The sequence below is a fragment of the Physcomitrium patens genome, chromosome 10 (assembly GCF_059467195.1).
Source record: "Physcomitrium patens ecotype Gransden chromosome 10, ASM5946719v1, whole genome shotgun sequence".
NCBI classification, from domain to species: Eukaryota; Viridiplantae; Streptophyta; class Bryopsida; order Funariales; family Funariaceae; genus Physcomitrium; species Physcomitrium patens.
In genome coordinates this window covers 4,044,202-4,059,049 of record NC_143419.1, presented here as the reverse complement: position 1 = coordinate 4,059,049, position 14,848 = coordinate 4,044,202, and the positions used below count along the sequence as shown (strand labels likewise).

Here is a 14,848-nt window from a genome sequence, read left to right as displayed (position 1 = left end):
ATTATTAAAGCATATAGAAAGAGGACCACCTCCAATGTAAATGCCATCCTAAGTGTTTGGTATTTACTTTTTATTATTAGCTACAATATATTTAAAGAAGTCTAAAACTTTGCAAGACCATTTAATCTGTTTGAGTTTCTTTAATGTACATAGAGGAGAGCCGTTTATGTCTTTATAACTAATTAAAGTGATGAATTAAATGTATACTTATATATTCGAAAATTGGCTTAATTGAAAAACTTAATTGAAAAAGCTAAAAAGTTCTTGACATTATGATTTAGAAGTGGTAGAAAAAAGAGATTGGAAACCCTGAACGCATAAACAAGAGTCTACAAAAGAATCCTTGTCACTCCAAAGATATTCCTAAAAATAATTTTTTTTAAAAGTAAACAGTAAGGGGGACAAACTTAAAAATCCCAAAACCATATAAGCTCTTATATCTTTTCAGATCAACTGTAATATCAACACTGGTCCATATTTAATATAAGCCCTTGCCAATCTAAGAGACCAACTTATATCACCTGTAGAATGTTGTTGATATGCTTTGCTGTACCCCTCCTCATATTATGTTTTTTATTCTAAACGATCAGGTACTCAAAATTTTGCAAATATCTTTTGATATAAGAGGTGGGTATTTTGATATAAGTGCTTATATCCTTTGAAATCAATGCTGCCATCAGGAAGGTGTATATCATATGATATTAAAAAAAACCGTGACTGAGAACGTAGATGGTGAAGGGGGAGGGTGGACGGAGAACGAGGACGGAGAGGGTGGACGGAGAACGAGGACGGAGAGGATGGACGGAGAACGAGGACGGAGCACGTCAAAGGCGGGCATTCAGCCACATCGCTGCTTGAACCTCAAAGCTGCTCGATGTTCAGGTCAGTTGGGATACTCAATTGTGTTGCTTCACTTGAATCCTTCGTTCTGTCCGGTGCGTGCTGTCGTATTTTTTCAAAATCTACGTCTATTCCATTTGATCCGCTTCAGATAGATCGTGAGATGAGAACTATTCCAGTCTACGAGAGTTTTTGTTCCTGGAGCTATTAGGGTTTGAGGGCTCAGTCGATTGCTCCGGTTTCGATTGAATTTTTGTAGGGTGTGATGCTTCGATAACTGCGGATCTGTACCCGTGCAGCTCTTCGGGCGACTGTATCTTTGGGTTGTTTTTGATGTTGTTCGAGTGATTAGAGTAGGAGATTGCGAGAGATGTTATAGTTTGGTTGTCGGCGGTTAACTTGGGCGTGGTTCTTGTCGGCGTGAGACTTTCATCGGATGTGGCGGGGCATTGCTGTAACCAACGATCCTCGGCGGTATTAACGGATTTGGCAAGGGGTTGGATACGTGGGAGCTGGTTTTTAGCTGTAAAGGAATTTGAAATTTGAAGAATAGAAGCTATGGCGGGCTTGGTATATGATGCGCCATCATTTCCTCTTAGCCCCGGTGACAATCCTGAACAGGATCTTCCTGTTTGTTTGCGACTGATAAGCCCTCCAGCGACAAATGGGTTTACCGGGTTGCTGTACAATGTGGTCATGGCGCTCCCTGCATTGCTGTTTCTGCTATTTCTTCTCGCGCATCTACGTTCTAGTGTTAGGAAGCTTTTACATAGTCAGTCGCACATAATGGCAGCTTACTATGCATTTCTTTGGGTCATTTGCGTGCTCAATATTTGTTGGTGTCTCCTAGAGATACAACAAGCAAAAAATCATGATCAAGAAACAGCATGGAACATTATGTCTCTCCTGACGAGGTTTGGCTTGGTTCTTCTCGAAGTGAGCGTGGTCGTGTTTATGTCTCAAGGTTACCTCATCAGTGGTTGGGATGCGCTTCTTCGCACCCTCTTGTTTTCGGGAATTTTCGCCACGGTCGATGCCATAGTGAAAGCTGTGTACATATTTGGCCTTGGGATTCCACTTTTCACCAAACAAGAAGATGCTGGAGATTGGAACAAGTGGGGCTTCTGGTTGTTGCAGAACCTTTTCTTTTCTGCAGTTTATGTTATCATCTTGGCTCTGCCATACACACGATGGAGAGATCGACTACCAGCTCGTCCATCTTTCTACCGCTACGTCACTGTCCTGTTTGCCTTGAATGGAATTGAAGGCTTTGGGAGTTTGCTATTGGGAATTGGTGCCAGTTTTGGATACTGCGTCTATGGGTTTGCCAGCTTCGCATACTACGCCCTGTATCCGCCTCTCCTGTACTCGACTTTCCTTTCGGAGTTTTTGGGAGAAGAAGATGTGCAGATGGAAGATGCGTATTACTCGGAGATGAAGGATGCGGGGTATTTTGACGGGGATTGGGAATGATCAAATGTTTTGAACATGCACCACTTTAAGCCGGTTCTACTTCAGTATCACGAAGTTGACATTTACGGAGTTCGTGATCTCAATGTAAAGTGGCCACATCCGTTTGATTTATAGAGCACCTACACGTGGCTGTTGGTTGGACTGGTTACGAATCGCGAGGAATAAGCCCTCAAATGGATGATCGAGTCATTATTGGAGCGCCAAAGTTGAAAGGATCCGGGATGTCCTTGTTTTTTTTTGAGCTCTGCCTCGTCGAGGTTTTTGCAGCGCAGCGAAGAATACAGGTATGCCCGATTCATCTTTTGAACTTTTCGCTCAATTCTCCACGACTGAGGTGCAGCCTTAAATAGTGAACTCGAAATTTTCAGAGTTGTCATTTTATATCTGTGTTGGCACTAAATTGTCCGACGAGCTGGAAGTCATCAAGCATGGACCATGAGTTTTCAAGCGCGCTTTTATGATTTTCTTGTCTAATGCCCAGTTAATTTGGTCGCTCAATTTCTCGTAGAACCTCTACCCTAAAATTTGTATACACCTTTGTTGCGAATAAGCCCGTCTAAGATTGTTATCGTTATCATTCAACGTCTTCGTTTACAGTGTCTACTGTAGGTAACCATTTATTTCCAGCTTTCGATTAGCCTTTACACTTCATCGGGTGTTAAAACTGGATGAGACTATTCTAGGTGATCCGAGCCTAGTACTGTTGAGTTGCTATAGAAGGCAATTGCTTGTCGCGCTCTTTTTCTTTTGGCATTGCACATCTGAAATCACTTATCTTTCTAACTAGCATGTACCGTTTCACTAATTCTCAGTATGTTTTGCATGGTTTGGACACTTAACTTGAGAATGTCTATGCTTTCTTGGTTAGTTCGGGCATTCGTCGGTGATCGGCAGTCTTAATTTCGGCTGCACAAATTACGTCTTTGAAAGTGTGAATACGGCTTGCATGCCACTTACCACCTTTCATCCTATTTATTTGAACCTGGACGCTGTACTGGGATCGTTGTGCTGATTAGATGGTGTGTTGCGTACAGGTGATTGAAGGCTGTGAACCTCGACGATGTATCGAGCTACGGTCAGGATTTATATTTGAACGAGCAAATTGAGTAATTTAGTTCTACATCACATCAACGTAAATTTCTTGTTCATCGATCTGTGAAGAATTGAACTACACAGATTAAGGTTGTGCCGACCATTGTTGCCCCACATCTCCTAGGTGCTGATAGGTGCTATTTGTTGGGGGCGAAGGACTTATTACGTCCCTTCTTTTCTCCGCTCTGACACTGAACTCAACTCACACAAGTAGCAGTGCGGATGTGTACGTGTTAATCAATCTGTTTATTATATATATTTGTTTATATATATATATATATATATTAGTCAATTTGTTAATCAATTTATATGTTTATTTATAATCAATTTGTTATATATATATATATATATATATATTTTAATCTTGGTTTCCAAATCGTGATCCACATCATATTGACGGTGCTTGCTCACCAAAGCAGCTTCGTGCAACAGACGAGCTCTTACGCAACTGTTTCACCAACTCAGAGTACATACCTTGAAGCTTGCAGTGCTATCTGTCTTCTATTTGCATGATATATGAACAGTGACGCAGACATTTGAACATATGAGGCGAGCTGCTAACTGCCATCTAGAACCGTACAGATTTGACAGATTTGACACACAGCACCATCACTAAAAAAAAATGAGTATGCATATTTCTCTAAACGCATCGTTTATCAACCTTCTTGCTTGGTAGTCTTTATTCAAAAAATCGTTGTGGCATTCAAAGAAAGCGAGCAACAGTCACTGCATAGATATATACATGAAATCAATTGAACTGTTCTCAACTCTAATCAGTAAGTAAATAATCAGAAAACCTAGGCTAGTTTCTACATGAGGAAATGCGAGAGCTCTAACTTCGGCGCTTCAACTTGCAGGATTTGCTCTTGAGCAAGACGGGGTTCACCCCCATCGTCACGTCGCAGTCTACACGGACCTTGAATCCCGGGGACGTGTAACTTCCAATCTTGACATGGACTTTGGCGTTTGCGCGGAAGTGGAGCGGGACGCTGTTGCTCTGGATCTGTGAGGCAAGAGTAGTTGCGGAGGTTGAAGTAAGCGCGTAGTCATTGACGAGGACTTCAGACGTGATGGTCGTGATGTTCTGGTGACCTTGGTAGAAGCCGGGGATGGTGCTGCGCCCGAAGACTTGCCCGTCATACGAGGATTGTATGTCGATGTTGTCGTATTTGATGCCGATCTTCTTGTTGGGATTGTTAGCCGTGATAGTGTAGAGGATATCGGCATTAAGAGTGCTGTTCTGTCCCACACTGAAGCTACGAAAATCAACGTTGTCGAGGCTATATTTGGGCAAGTGGATGGGCTTCAGCACCAACCAGAGTACCAAAATCGTAATCCCTGCTAGAAGTAGTAACACAAACAACAACGAACAGAAGGTGGATAACAAGCAGCAGCAGCAGCTAGCAATCCCGCCGCGACGTCCACGATGGCGAGGTTTAGCGTATGTAGCCGGAGGAGGGATCGATGGCGATCCGGGGTGCACTTGGTCTCCCATGACTGCTGTAAATTCCACACTGCAAGCACTTCACAGTTTTCCGATCAACTCACGAGAAGACTCTTACCGAAGTCCTACTGCGCGCGAGTTTAACCAAGGGATTGTAATTTGCACCACGGGCTCCCTTTCCGCACAGAAGTAACTTCGAGCGCGACCTGTTCCCGCTTGCTCCGCTTAATTTCTCCTCAAACTCGTTGCTCAATAATGTGGAGAACCCGAGCTACGGCAGCTTATATTGGTTTACAAAGGGCGAAAGCGGCCTTGAGCGGAGATGTTGAGAGAGTGATGAACAAGCGCGTCATGTGCGGTCATGACACTGTCCAGGACGGTGCATGAAACCGCGGCGATTTAGATTAACTGGTGTCTGCGACGCGGTCCGGAATTAAAAGCGCGCCCGGATGCTATTTTAAGAACTATCGAAGAACCTCACGGTGGGCCTCGACGTCCGCGTGGATTCGGACTTTGAAGTCGGAGGTATTAGAGTTTGTGGGCCACGCTGCTTCCTGGTTCCATCACAATGGCGTAATCCAGAGGTGCTGCGTCGCCTTTGCACCAACTCCTGCAACAAATTCCACGAAGGCTACCGGCACACAAATTGCGTGCTCTCTGGAATTGGAATTTCGGGGGGTGTTCTGTGTGTGGTGGTTATTCTGTCAGCTATGGTTGCATTCATATGGTCAGTGTCGACATTGCAAATTATCGAAGGTTATCTTGGACACGAAAGCAAGGGTAAACGTGTCATGAATGCTCGTGACTTCAAGTGTTGACAACAGAAACTGTCATGTTACTGAAAGTTGCATGATGTTTACAATACCGCGCCCGGTGAGTAAAGACAAGGTATCACAACTTGTGTCATTTCAGCGCTCAAGAGTATACCACGCCATGTTAATCGTATAATCCTTGCGGAACACTTCTATTGAGTCTAATATGCACGTAAAGCTAAAAGTTCACGAGGTCGAAACTTTTCAAGACCCTTTCTAGGAAGAATGTCTTGACGACGCTCGAGAATTGAGAGAACACTTACAAGCCTTGGACCCAACAATTGAAAGGCTTTATCTCCGAGAGGTTCTTCTGGGGGTTGTGTACCTGATGAGTTAATGCAGCTCGTCAATCAAATTCTGGATTAGCTGGGCTTGCAGCACTGCATTTGTCATGACAAGGGTGCTTCTCCTATTTTTTCGACGTTGCTGCAGCGTGTGACGTAAAGCAAGCATCATGACTGCTATGCATTCCTCTACGGCATTGGGGTTGCTTGGTATGTAGATAGTTTTTCATTTTGTTCCGCGGTCCCATTTCTAAAAGTTCGAATCAGGTAGTACTTCATTGAAGTTCTTCGCTAATTGGTCTGAATTCAGCTCATGGATTTCAACTAGATTATAGATAGTCTGATCATACCAAATTGAATCCTCGAATTCTAGCAGCTGCTCGTGAAAGCCTTCACAGATTTGTCGCAGCAGGTGTTATCTGTAGAACGTGATAAAAAAGAACGACGAGATTACTTACTCACCTGGGCACACCAACAGCAACAGTGCAAATTTCCATCTGAAATTTTCGCCAGTCAACTTTCACATAAGAAAAAGTCGTAGTGATCCGATAAAATCCTCGCATTTTTGATAATTAGCCAATTTCCACAGAAATAGTTGTTGTGGTCAGACTTTGAAATAATATAAAAACACAGATGTCGCAGGCAAGAAAGAGATGTAATAGATATAGGGCAGCACCAGGTCAGAAATGCTCACCAAAAGCTAATATCTCGAAAAAAACCTTAGAATCTAACAATTCAGATACCTTAATGTCACGAATCACATGTACCACAGGACAAGCTCAAGATCTGGGCCAGCACTAGTTCCTACCATGTATCGGCTCAAGAAGGGCATTTGCACATCGCACGCTCAAACGACAGCTACTGTTTGATGACCGATGCTTTTTCCCACAAACCTGGACACGATACAAATCAACCATTTAGCTGCACGGTATTGGAATAAACAAATCTAATACTATAAATTTAATGGCCGTACGTAACAAAGTAAATTCGAGAGAAGTTCTCGCATTAATCATTCCATGGATCTTCAGAAAAGAGATTTAGCTCCTACAGGTTGGAGAAATTAAACAGCCGTAAGCTGATTGAATCGCCCCTCACCGTCATATGGTTCCTAGGTTGTTGTTGCCCGACAGAACTCTGGTCTGTTAGGGTCCTATCTGAGAGAACCCAATGGGTTGGCTTGAACACTGCAACAAATTTGAAAATATCCACATTAGCATTTCAAGTTATATTTCCATTTGTTGTTCCGCACAATTATGGTCAAACAACAATAAATAACATGATTCACTACGTAATTAAAGAATTTATGCTGAATGAGAGTTTGGTTCCCTGTACCATACATCATGAACGATGGAGAGCAACAATGAATGAAGTAGTCACAAAATTCCCGCGTTTGTAAATCAGCTGCATTTACAGGTGATGAAGCTTGATTTAAAAAAATCACTGCAGGTAAAAGTTACTTCTACACGAAAATAGGATGTGGTTGCGTTCTATCTGTTCTTAAGCTGGGTCCTCATTCTTGAAGTGTTTACCTTGCTGAAGCACACCTAACCGCGTTGTCATAGGGAAAATTTTAAGAGGTCCTTATCGCCCATAGAGATGCCACAAAAAGTGAGCAAAATACCAGCATATATAGTTAAGGGCTTTGTCTAAGAGCTGGTTTACTTCTGCCTCAACGTCTCACGCAATCCCCAAGCCGACGATTTCACAATGGTTTTCTTTGCAAGCTGCTAGAAGCGTGGCACGATTGGAATTTCAAATCTGCAATGCCTCTATTCCTTAAGATCAAAATTGGTATCATTGTCATCCAAATGCACACAATGAAGGAATGGAAAAGAAGATGTTGGCTGATCCTCAAAGGTACATTAAAGATTATGATGGTTCAATTATATTAAAAATCGTTGCTTCTCACAAGTGTGCAGTTGAGTAACGATATTGTAATGAATGCAATCTTACCTGGTGAAGCTGTTACTCTCATTGAAATCTACCACCTTATCGCAGGCTGAAACTGCCACTACCTTCGGTCTGCGAATAAACTGCACATTATTTTTGAGTACGTTGATAAGGCTAGCAAGAGCCAAGGAATTGATGGAAGCGCATCAAATATCTAGAGAATTGTTCTTAACAGAAAAAGCTTGTTACTCGAGATAACCAGCCGCCAGGTAGAGTTGTTTTACCACTGCGTCAGACCAATTTCTGCTGGTCGTATCCACTCACGCCCGCTTGAAATGCAGTACCTTCTTCCTGCATGTCGAAATTCTGCATCCACAAGCTCATCAAGTACGATGGACCATATTGAAAAAAATTCAAGTTTCAACCTAGAAATGACAACTTGTGAGATATAAATATAGGTGCTAATCTCTAATATTCCTGAGTAAACGCAAGACCATGAAACCTAAAGATGATCATCGCTGTTATTTCTCTAACAGAACCCCGATATATTAATAATGATCAAGCTGTCAGTAAACAGTTCTTTATTTCCAAAAGCCTTCTTGGAATTCCTCCGTCAGAGAGCGTCCGCATTGAATACAAAATTGATTCAATATATGTTGTATTAATTTCGATAGTCATACAGACAGTGTTTGCTGCATATACTTGAAGCTTCCTCACTACATTTCACCTTGTAAACTTTCAACCATACTCGATTAGCCACTGGGAGCCGCGACATACTTCTGCTGCTGTCATTGTACATGTTTTACAATTTTCGTGCTCATAACTTAGCCATGCTTTCAATTTCTACACCTACAACCCCAACCTCTTAAAGCTTCTCACTTTAGGAATAGCTCAAATACTTGACACAATTCTGAGTCTTTAGTCTTTTACCAGTAGAAAAGCTATACAAACGGTTTCATCTCGAGATGGTGCCCAAACAAAAAAAAAAGTTCTGACATGTTGATTACATCAATGGAATCAATCTCCATACGCATTCTCTTTTGAATGCAATACACATAATCAAGCAGTACTTGACGAAATCCCATTCTGACAAGCACATGGAAGTGTGTGTCCCACCTCCTGTTGTGACGTGGATCACATAGCCAGGCTGAAGGTGAAACAGAGAAAAGACGTCTCCCGCTCCAGCTGCGGCATAACTGGGTTTTCTTCTGGCCCATAGGGCTTCTACCATGGCATAACCATACTGCACAACCATAACTGCCCATCTCTTTTTCTTAACCACTGTAATAGCATCACCTAACATGACCTACAGAACCGAGAATGAAGCAACTTTTGGAGATACAGAATTTGAAGATTTAGTCACTGTTTTCAGGTTGATATCCAAGCTTTCAACACAGTGTTTTGCAGGCTCAATCGAACCATGACCATGGCGCAGGTCACACACTGACAATCTATCATTTAGAACTGAAGGAAAGGCTTCAAAACTTTCCAACCTTCAATATCGGAAAGTAGTAACCACTCTCCAGTCTCCAATCTCCGAAATAGGAACCACCAGGCTGTAGGTCATTATCAGAGGTTAAAGCGCCACCCATAACCCTGAGCCGAGCTTTCAGGGCATATTCTGTTTTGAAGTTTTTATACCCGACGCACTACTTGCCATGCGATGCACATTACGAAAAATCCAATGCAATTCAGCACATGATGAATCTAGAGGCAGCTGCGGCACGATCGCTACAAAACAAGAAAGAAGAGTACATTTCAGTTACATTTTCAGATTAAAATAACTTTTAAAAAGCGACGAGAGAACAAGGGATAACACGCCAGATTCCAACCAGCGATGAGCCCCGAACAGCGATAATCTCCAAGTAAAGCTATACTAAGCAAGAAAGCATTTCAAATTAGAGTAACACGGTCAATCTAAAACGCAAGAATATAAATAAAATATCCAAGATATGGGTCCCGAAGCTAAGCTGCCTGGATGGCCAATACGCTGAACTTATTGTCGATGCTCTGGGCTTCCGGGCATGGAGTGGCTTGGAACAGAGGTGAGGCAGGACCTGGTGTGGATGAGAACCAGGGGTGACTCAGTCTCGGGAGCGCGAATGGTGTTTCTGGATTGCGTTCATCCTGCTGATGCTCTCGTACTTGAACAGGTTTCTGGATGGTTTCGTTCTTTCTGGCCCAATTTGCGAAGAAGAACCAGTTTCATCGACACCCAATAGTTTTGGTTTCTGGGTTACCATAATTGCATTGTTTTTAGAAGTGGTATGTGCGGTTGCTGGAAGACGGGTGTCGGAAGATTGGGTGGGGAGTGGAATTCCGGTTCCAACGCGATGGCAGCGATGATAGTGCGGACGGGGAGCGGGCCGCCGCAGCGGACGCTGTTGCCGTCGCAGGAACTTCTGGACGACTTGTGCAGCCGCTTCGTGCTTAATATGCCGAAACAGGAGCTGCAAGCATTCGAGAGGATATTATTCTCCGTGGAACAGGCTCACTGGTTCTACGAGGACAATGCAATGGAGCAGAACATGTCGTTGAAGTCATTGACGCTGCGGGAATTCACGTCGCTCATGTTTCAAAGTTGTGTGGCGCTGCGGCCCTACATCACGCAGATTGACGACATTTACAAAGATTTCACGACGTACAAGACGAGAGTGCCAGTGATGGGCGCGATCATCCTTGACGAAACCCTGGAGAGGTGCTTGTTGGTCAAAGGTTGGAAAGCGGGCTCTAGCTGGAGTTTCCCCCGAGGGAAGAAGAACAAAGACGAGGAGGACTCCGTCTGTGCGGAGCGGGAAGTGCAGGAAGAGACGGGGTACAATATACATCCCAAACTGAGATTAGAGGATCATTTGGAAGTCGTAATAGGCCAGCAGCGAATGCGTCTGTATATTATACCTAGCGTGAAGGATGACACCATGTTTGCTCCTCAAACGAAGAAGGAAGTGAGCGAAATAGCGTGGCACAGAGTGGACGAACTGCCAGTCTCTAGCAATGAGTCAGTAGTGCACCATCGTGGTCCTACCGGTCTCAAATATTATATGGTATTCCCGTTTGCGACACCTCTCAATAAATGGATCGACAAGAAACGGTCTATCCACGCGAAGAGAGCAAGTCCTCTTCCTGGTGTTACTGTGTGGAAGGTGAAGAATAATTTGTCATCGGCTGGATCTGGCCCCTTAGCACAAAATTATGGGAATGCAGTGATCCCTTCAGTTCCTCCGGCTGTTGCTACACCTGTACTGTCGTCCGAGAAAATTCGGAGCTCCCCAAAAGTTTCTCCAAGGGTTTCTCCCATGAGCTCTCCTAGAATTATTCCTAGGGCCGCTCCTCAGACACCTCCTAAAACTCCGCCCAAGCGTCTTCCTAAGGCTGTTCTCAAGGAGCCTCCTGGTTGTGCGTTTCGAAACTTCAGATTCGATTTTGCTCGGATTCTTGAGCAGCTCGATGGCTAGCACAAAGACGGGCTAAGAGATGCTGCGCTGCTTGTTGGAATGCACGAAGTGGCGACGAAGTCAATCGATTGCCTGACTTATGGTTTTCCCCAGCAGTTGTGGTCGAGGCTGTAGAACTTGTATTTTACCACTCCCTGTGTTTTTTTAAATCCTCTTCAGAGTTTCTTTCATTTGGGTCATGTTGTTTGGGAGCGTGGCCCTGTAGACATTCTTGGAATTGACCTTACTTGGTCAGCATGACAACGGTCATGAAGAAACATTCAGACACGAGTTTGACCCTGCTCCAGCTAACATCTGACCCTTTCTATCCCTTTCTTTTTGTTTTCTTTCCTCTCTGAAGGAAAACGACGAGCGCAAGTACACGAGGAACAAGATGGGAAATGTAGACGACTGACGAAAATTATCTTAGTAAGCGAATTTGCGGTTGGACAATGGCTCACTGGTTTGGATTTGTGGGAGACTTTAGTAGTCTTTTTGTTCCTCCGAAGAGGTCATAGTCGACCTTACCATTGCCCTGAGTGGACACATCACAAGTGAAGGAGCAGCATTCTTCCTATTAGAAAAATTATAACAGAGCACTGCGTGACATCCGAGATATTGGAGGGTGATGAGAGATTCCACAATTTTTGAAGTGGCATCCTTGTGCAGTGTGAAGGGTTAGGGTAGCATCTAGTAGCAGCAGAGCAAATCGCTCGCCCGTTGGACTGCTTTGTAAAATTGAAATGCTTCGACATGCACAGGTTGTGCAATTTTACGATTGGTGGGAAAGAATGATGTCGTTTAACATCCTTTGAGCACCTTTTCTCAGGCAGATATGTTTCATAGTTCGAGCCTGCGGGAGTGAATCCTTGTATAGTTAGGGGTTTCATTCAACTCTCTGGACAATTTTAGGAAGATCTAATCTTTAGTTTAGAAGGTTGTAACCAAGAACATTCACAGCATAGATGTTACATAGAGAGGTCATTCTATTTGCCTAAGCAGTTTTATGGCTAAAGAGATGATACTCAGGCACATTCAAAGTACAGAAGATGAAGGATCTGGAATACAGGTCTATATAGATAAAGTACTTCTTTCACAGTGAAGACAGGTAGTTCATCCTGTGCTGTAATACGCTCTTAGGATGGTGGGTGACACTGTCGGATACATTTTGCAACTGCTACACAATCTGGTAACTGCAAATGTGAGTCATTTTGCAGCAAGCATTATTTATGCGAAGGTATGGACTTGATACAAGAAGACATTGACGAGCCGACTATGATTGCTTGGATTTTCTCTACTTCAATGTGGGCATATATTTCGGTTGAGACATTCGATGTTGACACACAGTGGAAGCTGATTGGATTGCTGGCAAAGTTCTGGGGCTACTTAAGCCGAGGTCAGTTATTTTCTGGTCTTGCGTACTGTAAACCATGATTAGTGTTGAACAGTTGAGTTTCTGCTGCCCCCATTTTTTCTAAATTTCTGAGATATGGAACTAACAATTTCTTTTATAATTTCGCGTTTTTCAGATTCTGCATGGCCATGTAACAAGAGGAATCTGTGGACACTTGGAAGACCCAATGCCCCAGAAATTTTGCAAATGTCAAAAGTAAAGTGCTCCTTTTCACACGAAGTGCTTGAGCAGTTTTGCTGGCACGGATTAGATTAGTGAAGACATTCAGTTGCTTTAGAAGACCATGAAAGTGGTCGAGAGGCATTTTTTTTTGTGGTTCCCCTTGACTCTGGACAAATGGGTTATGAACGCCAGAAATTTGACGATATTTTTGTTCATTCATGTGAAAATACGAATGCAATGTAACCTGTCACTCGTGTACTTTTGGAAACCTCTTAAAAGACCAGTAAAATTGTTTCACAATTTTTTAACCTTGCATAGACCGCCTCTGCATTTTAAACCTAAGATTAAGTATATTGTAATACTGGGATCTGGTGAATGTATCTTTACATGGAGATTCTGCTGTACTAGTGGCCTACCAGCAAGTTAGTCACATTTGTAAGTCCAGAATCAGTTGCATCTCAGCGTCGATCGCCGGGAGTTCTCCAGTTGAAGGAACACGGATGCTCAGAATTTGCCTCGAGTTAAGAGTGAGGACTGGCCATTCGTTGTGTACTTTCTAATGTGTTAGGTACTGACATCTGTGCAGGAGATATTTTGTTGCTGTACGGTACACTTCAGCAGGTGATGTGATCAGCAGCTCTGAGTTGCTAATGCGGATCTCTACACCTGCATAGATCAGCAAGTGATTCTGCTTATGTACTCTCCGCATTGATCGGCAGATGAAGGACCTAAAAGATCCAAGACATGCCCACCGAGCTGCCGCCCTCATCACCGCTCTTGAGATGCCATTCTTATCAACGTGTTTGGGTTTTTCATAGCCATGAATTCTCTGGATCAACAGTGTGCACCCAAAAACATTTAACATTTCAATTGATCATCACGCATTATTCTAAGCAACTATGCTTTCGCATCTTGTATGTGAACTTCAAAGAATGCGATGATATCACAATATAACGAATCCTTAAGGTCCATATGGGCAAACCCTACATTTTACCTCTATCAGGGAACGAGGGATTGTGAAGGATGTCAGAAACCACCATATACACACACCACAACTCAAGCTTTTCAGAAAATACTTCCGGAAACTGAATGCGGTCAACTTGATTTTCTGTTTGGGTGCAATTGCATGATAATGTGGTTGTGCTAAGCGACTGCACGATCAGCTGGCACGAGCGGTGAATGATACCAGTTCCAGCACCTTCACTCCATTATTGACATCAGATAACTGCCTCTGTTAACCTTCCACCTAATGCTCGAATAAGTATCTTGGACCACATAACCATCACGATGTACAGACAACCTTGAAGTCATAGTGGATACACCCCAAGAAACACAACCTTGTCTCCGACTGCATGCTTTCTCAAACTATGAATGCGAGGTATGGAAGTGAGATCCTCCCATGCAGGGACGGCATAGGGATGCGAGCAGGGAAGAGGTAGAACAGAGCAATTGATAACTGTTTTTCTTTTCTTCTCTTTGTATATATGTATAATATTTGTATATATTATAGTCACTATCTCAAACATTTGTAAGGATGCGCATACTTTAATTAAACGATTCCAATTTTGATCTTAGGTTATTTGGAATACATAGTTGATGGATTAGATTTTAATAAGTATAATAGAGATTATTTAAAAAGTTCTATCAGATGAATTATTGAAAATTATTCTTCAAGTAATAATTAATCTAGCACAAATTCATAAAGCAAATTAAGATGATTTAGAATTAGACTTTGATGATGGATAGAGAGTATATGTATAAGTTTTTAGCTCTAACACACATTTTTTGAAAATCATTTTTTATAGATTGTAATAATCTTTTGAATAGATGTAGATTTGTTTTTAGACTTTAACCATTATATTAAGGACAATAAGAAGTTGCATTAGACCACAAATATGTCCAACTTGGAAGCAAATAAACATAGAAAAGAGTAACTATTGATGCAAAGACAAAATATTCTACTATTATACAATAGCTATGCATATTAGATAGAACAACAAGAT

The 14,848-nt window shown here is 42.6% G+C and overlaps 4 protein-coding genes and 1 long non-coding RNA gene across 18 annotated transcripts; 2 read left to right on the top strand and 3 right to left on the bottom strand.

Moving 5' to 3' along the window:
• Positions 1–843: 843 nt before the first annotated feature.
• Positions 844–6,408, top strand: LOC112287998 (protein CANDIDATE G PROTEIN-COUPLED RECEPTOR 2). 3 transcript variants are annotated; one of them, XM_090253487.1, is made up of 3 exons: positions 844–2,597; positions 3,348–3,631; positions 3,838–6,408. In XM_090253487.1, exon 1 carries the CDS (start codon positions 1,399–1,401, stop codon positions 2,311–2,313), a length of 915 nt encoding a protein of 304 aa, XP_090109613.1. In that variant the 5' UTR covers positions 844–1,398; the 3' UTR covers positions 2,314–2,597; positions 3,348–3,631; positions 3,838–6,408. The 3 variants fall into 3 exon arrangements, with proteins under 3 accessions (XP_090109613.1, XP_090109614.1, XP_024387486.1); XM_090253488.1 differs by having other exon boundaries at positions 3,825–6,408; XM_024531718.3 differs by lacking the exon at positions 3,838–6,408 and having other exon boundaries at positions 3,348–3,697.
• On the bottom strand, positions 4,058–5,096 carry LOC141044304 (NDR1/HIN1-like protein 10). The gene has a single exon (XM_073536729.2). It carries the CDS (start codon positions 4,898–4,900, stop codon positions 4,238–4,240), a length of 663 nt encoding a protein of 220 aa, XP_073392830.1. The 5' UTR covers positions 4,901–5,096; the 3' UTR covers positions 4,058–4,237.
• Positions 5,664–9,864, bottom strand: LOC112287999 (uncharacterized). 10 transcript variants are annotated; one of them, XM_073536732.2, is made up of 9 exons: positions 9,329–9,863; positions 8,952–9,092; positions 8,120–8,201; positions 7,899–7,967; positions 7,567–7,703; positions 7,278–7,346; positions 7,041–7,129; positions 6,754–6,838; positions 5,664–6,501 (listed from the first exon to the last, which is right to left on the bottom strand). In XM_073536732.2, the coding sequence occupies exons 6-9, from the start codon at positions 7,285–7,287 to the stop codon at positions 6,404–6,406; spliced, it is 282 nt and encodes a 93-aa protein (XP_073392833.1). In that variant the 5' UTR covers positions 7,288–7,346; positions 7,567–7,703; positions 7,899–7,967; positions 8,120–8,201; positions 8,952–9,092; positions 9,329–9,863; the 3' UTR covers positions 5,664–6,403. The 10 variants fall into 10 exon arrangements, 5 of the variants coding, with proteins under 5 accessions (XP_073392833.1, XP_024387494.2, XP_073392831.1 ...); XM_024531726.3 differs by having other exon boundaries at positions 7,475–7,703; positions 9,329–9,859; XM_073536730.2 differs by having other exon boundaries at positions 5,664–6,364; positions 7,475–7,703; positions 9,329–9,853.
• A 21-nt stretch (positions 9,865–9,885) lies between these two features.
• On the top strand, positions 9,886–13,742 carry LOC112287997 (mRNA-decapping enzyme subunit 2). Of its 3 annotated transcripts, XM_090253486.1 has the most exons (4): positions 9,886–10,650; positions 12,487–12,665; positions 12,799–12,878; positions 13,432–13,742. In XM_090253486.1, exons 1-4 carry the CDS (start codon positions 10,103–10,105, stop codon positions 13,468–13,470), a joined length of 846 nt encoding a protein of 281 aa, XP_090109612.1. In that variant the 5' UTR covers positions 9,886–10,102; the 3' UTR covers positions 13,471–13,742. The 3 variants fall into 3 exon arrangements, with proteins under 3 accessions (XP_090109612.1, XP_024387485.3, XP_073392829.1); XM_024531717.3 differs by lacking the exon at positions 13,432–13,742 and having other exon boundaries at positions 12,799–13,153; XM_073536728.2 differs by lacking the exons at positions 12,487–12,665; positions 12,799–12,878; positions 13,432–13,742 and having other exon boundaries at positions 9,886–12,078.
• On the bottom strand, positions 13,102–14,405 carry LOC149988213 (uncharacterized). Its single transcript, XR_016505018.1, has 2 exons — positions 13,840–14,405; positions 13,102–13,674 (listed from the first exon to the last, which is right to left on the bottom strand). It is a non-coding gene; the product is annotated as an uncharacterized LOC149988213 (long non-coding RNA).
• Positions 14,406–14,848: the final 443 nt, after the last annotated feature.